At 47.5% G+C, this 3622-nt stretch overlaps 1 protein-coding gene across 1 annotated transcript; it reads right to left on the reverse strand.

Annotated features, from left to right (window-relative positions):
- Positions 1-474: 474 nt before the first annotated feature.
- On the reverse strand, positions 475-2149 carry NDN (necdin, MAGE family member). Its single transcript, XM_045899560.3, has one exon. It carries the CDS (start codon positions 2033-2035, stop codon positions 1058-1060), a length of 978 nt encoding a protein of 325 aa, XP_045755516.1. The 5' UTR covers positions 2036-2149; the 3' UTR covers positions 475-1057.
- Between the last annotated feature and the right edge of the window lie 1473 nt (positions 2150-3622).

The following is a 3622-nucleotide window of genomic DNA, read 5'->3' on the forward strand; positions in this document are numbered from 1 at the left end:
GTTCAAATCCTAGCAACACCTTTCACTAAGCTTTGTGATCTGGGGAAAGTTAGTTACATACTTTGTTCCTGTATTTCCTCCATGGTGCAGATATAGTAAGTGCCTGTCTCAAAGGCTGTTTTAAGTATTAAAGACAAAGAGAAAATACACTTTTAAGTACCCACAAGAGACAACTAATTTTAATAAAATGTAGAAAATGCAAGAAAGGAACTTACTCTAAATATTAACATTTGTTTCTGTGTGGTGTAATTATGAACATTTTTGCTTTGTTGTTTTTATACTTTTCTGTATTTGTCAGTTTTGAACATGAAAGTTACATTTAAAAAACCATAAACTTCACACATTAATGAGTAATGATGAGCAGTGATTTTCCCATCCTATTAGATGAAATTATCATATTTGTACACTTGGTAAAATGTCTTATTCCCAATCCATACTACTTTGTTAAAAAGATAAAGTACACTTTTCCAAAAATGATTGTATCACAAGAATCTTTAATGTTCACTTTAAAGTTTACTCATGGTGGGGTTGTATTTGTGTTTAGTAAAGTGTGCCAAGTGCCCACATTGAGACCATTTCAGTTCACATCACTGCACTCCACACGGATGTTTCCTGTGCCCAGCGAGGTCATAAAGAGAGGGGCCTTGACTTTTCTCTTGGTTAGGCCAGCTTTACTGGTGAGTTCCTCCAAACTCTCCAGAAGTAGTCTACCCTAATACACATCATCCGTTCCATATAAAAGAATAAGATGGAAAATTTCTCAATGTATTTCATAAGTTTAGCACGTCTCTGGTACAAAAATTCAAGAAAGGTAGCACAAAAGCGAAAGCACCAACCGAGCTTACTTATAAACAAACATGCATAAATCCTACACACTATCTAATAGTACTGAAATGAATACAACATTGCATTAAAAGGTATAAAAGCACTGTACTGAAAACTTAAAGTTACACGTGAAATACTGCACTGTAAATCCTGAATACTCTAATGTCCCACCCCCACCCCTCCACCACCCTGGTGAGGGTCAGAAACCATTAATATCTGCCTCCAGACCTTGCTAGTCCTCGGAGACACTGCTGCGGGGGCAGTGGGCAGTGGGATCAGCCTCCCGCAGAGCTCTGGCCTCCTCCAGAGCTTCTCTGTATCGGGAGGGCCAGGCCTGGGGGTCTTTCTTAAAGACCCTGGCCAGGAACTCCATGATTTGCATCTTGGTGATTTCACGGCTGGCACGGGAACCCCAGAAAAACTCGTACTCAGGTGGCTCAACGTGGGGTACGCGCTGGTACTTCAGGTAATTCTGTTGGACGAACTCCTCGGTGATGAGCTTTCTCACATCTCCAAAGGTGGAGTGTTTCTTCCAGGGCCGCAGCCCCAGGATGCGCAGCACGTTCCAGACGGCACTCTCTCTGGCGCCGCGACCCTTCACATAGATGAGGCTCAGGATCATCAGCAGGAGGCCTGTCATGGGCATGCGGTTGCTCAGCGCCACCCTGTCCAGCTCCTCTGGCTCAAGCGCTTTAACGAGCGAAAACTCCATCGTGTGCAGGCTAGTCAGCCTCAGGTGTAGCCCGAACACTCGTGCGAGGATGAGGCTGGTGCGCCTGAGAATGCTTCTGCACCATTTCTTGTAACTGCCGATGACATCCTTCACCATGTCTGGGAACCAGATGATCATTCTCTTCTGGTCCTTGACCAACACGTACCACATGAGCTCGTGCGCCTTCTGCACCAGCTGGGCCGGGGCTGGCGGCGCTGGGCCGGGCTGGGCCGCGCTCAGGGCCTGGTGGGCGCGGCCTTCCTCCGCGGCCTGCTGCAGAGCCTTCGGGTCTCCCTCTTCGCTTGGGGCCTGGGGCGGAGGCGAGGCCAGAGGGGCGTCGGTCGGGCCTAAAGGAGGGCTCTCTGGCCCTGCGAGGGTCGCGGCCTGAGACGCGGGCGGGGAGAGCCCCCCGGGAACCCCAAGACTGCTGTGCACCTCGGAGTTGGAGGCCTCGGCTGCAGAGGTGGGGTCGCACACATCCTTACTTTGTTCGGACATGTCGGCTCCGTCTGACAAGGGCAGGGCCTCTGCGTCCAGGAGCTCTTCGAGCCTGCACTCCCTCCGCGGACTCCTGGAGAGGAAGTGCGCGTTGCTGCGCGCGGCGCCTTCCGCAGCAGCCGGGCGGGGCGGGGCGGCGGCGGGACCGGCCACTGCGCTTGCGCGTCCACAGGCCGAGGGCTTGGCCGCTACGGGAGGGGCGGGGCAGGGCTGGGAGCCCGACGGGGCGGGTGTCCTTTGAGGCCCCATAGAGGTAGTGGAGAGGCGCCAGAATAAGGGCAGCAGTGACCTGAAGGTGTTCCGTTTGGGCTGAGCTGATGGTGGTGGGGAGGAGGGGAGGGAGGTGGATGAGCACTGGAGAAGGAGCAAGTTTAAGAGGAAAGATGATAGTTTAACATTCTGAGATAAGTTCCTTGAGTTTCTTAGGAAATGTTTAATTGGGTGTATCCAGAATCAGGGTGGATATAAAAGTCCCAGAGAAAAGTCTAGACTGGTGTGTAAATTTGAGTTTTGTGACGATGAGTGTGAGAATTTAAACCTAGAGAACAATCAGAATTGCCCAACAAAAAAATGTAAACTGTGAAGAGGATGACTGAGATTGGAATCCCTGCCACATCAGAGAGGTCATAAAATGAGAAATGCTGAATTTAGTCAATACATGTGCAAATAGAACTTTGTTGGAATAATATACGAATGATATTGCCAGTGTCTTCATGGGCATTGATTTTGGTTTTCTACTTCCTTTGGGTCATTTTGGTTTCTTTTTAATTTTTCCATTAAGAACATATCATACAAAGATTGTCATATTTATTAGCACAAATTTTTCCCTATCTGCCCGGCACCCTCCCTCCCTGATGACTGTGCTCTGTGTTCCTGTAAAAACTTCCCCTTCTCACAGGACCCCACCTCACACTCTCTCAGCAACAGGCGGGTCCCATGTGGCAGCCACACCCAAATCCCTTCCAAGACTTCTTTTTTTAATATGGGTCCCATAGATGATAATTGGCAATGTCTCTCATGACCAACAATAAGATGCAACATAACTATGGTTGTGTGTGTGTAGTTTTTGTTGTTGTTATTGTTTTGTGTTTTTGTTTTGTTTTGTTTTGTTTTAATTTTAGAAAACAGATCCACACTGAGCAAAAACAAAGTTGACACTCCCAGAGAAGCTTCTATGAAGAGAGGGGTGAGTGTAAGAGCCTCTGGATCCAGGTTTCCTAAGGCTGATCAGGATCCCTGGTCTGCACCAATGTGGTCCTTCAGCCCTTCCTGGGTTCCTCAAGCCAACAGTTTCTTAAATACGCTATCTTAAGACTGTTATTATCACTTGAAACCAAAAGCATATTTAAAATATTGTCTTGACATTTCCAGAGTCCTCTTTTTATTTGTTGTATCACCTTTCTCATTTCTCACTTTATTTTTTCTCAATGAGATTGGCTTCAAAGGGTTTTCCATGCTCTTTCTCTACCTCTGGATTTTCATGCTTGCATCACCTTTGGCAGGACGATACCTCTGATAGGACTCCTTAACCTTCCACTTCACTAGGGTAATTCCTGCAGATCTTTCAGGTATGTCTTAGTGGCACTT

This window comes from Mirounga angustirostris, unplaced genomic scaffold, assembly GCF_029215605.1.
Source record: "Mirounga angustirostris isolate CCGP_5_RB_7025 unplaced genomic scaffold, mMirAng1.0.hap1 SCAF_9, whole genome shotgun sequence".
Lineage (NCBI taxonomy): Eukaryota > Metazoa > Chordata > Mammalia > Carnivora > Phocidae > Mirounga > Mirounga angustirostris.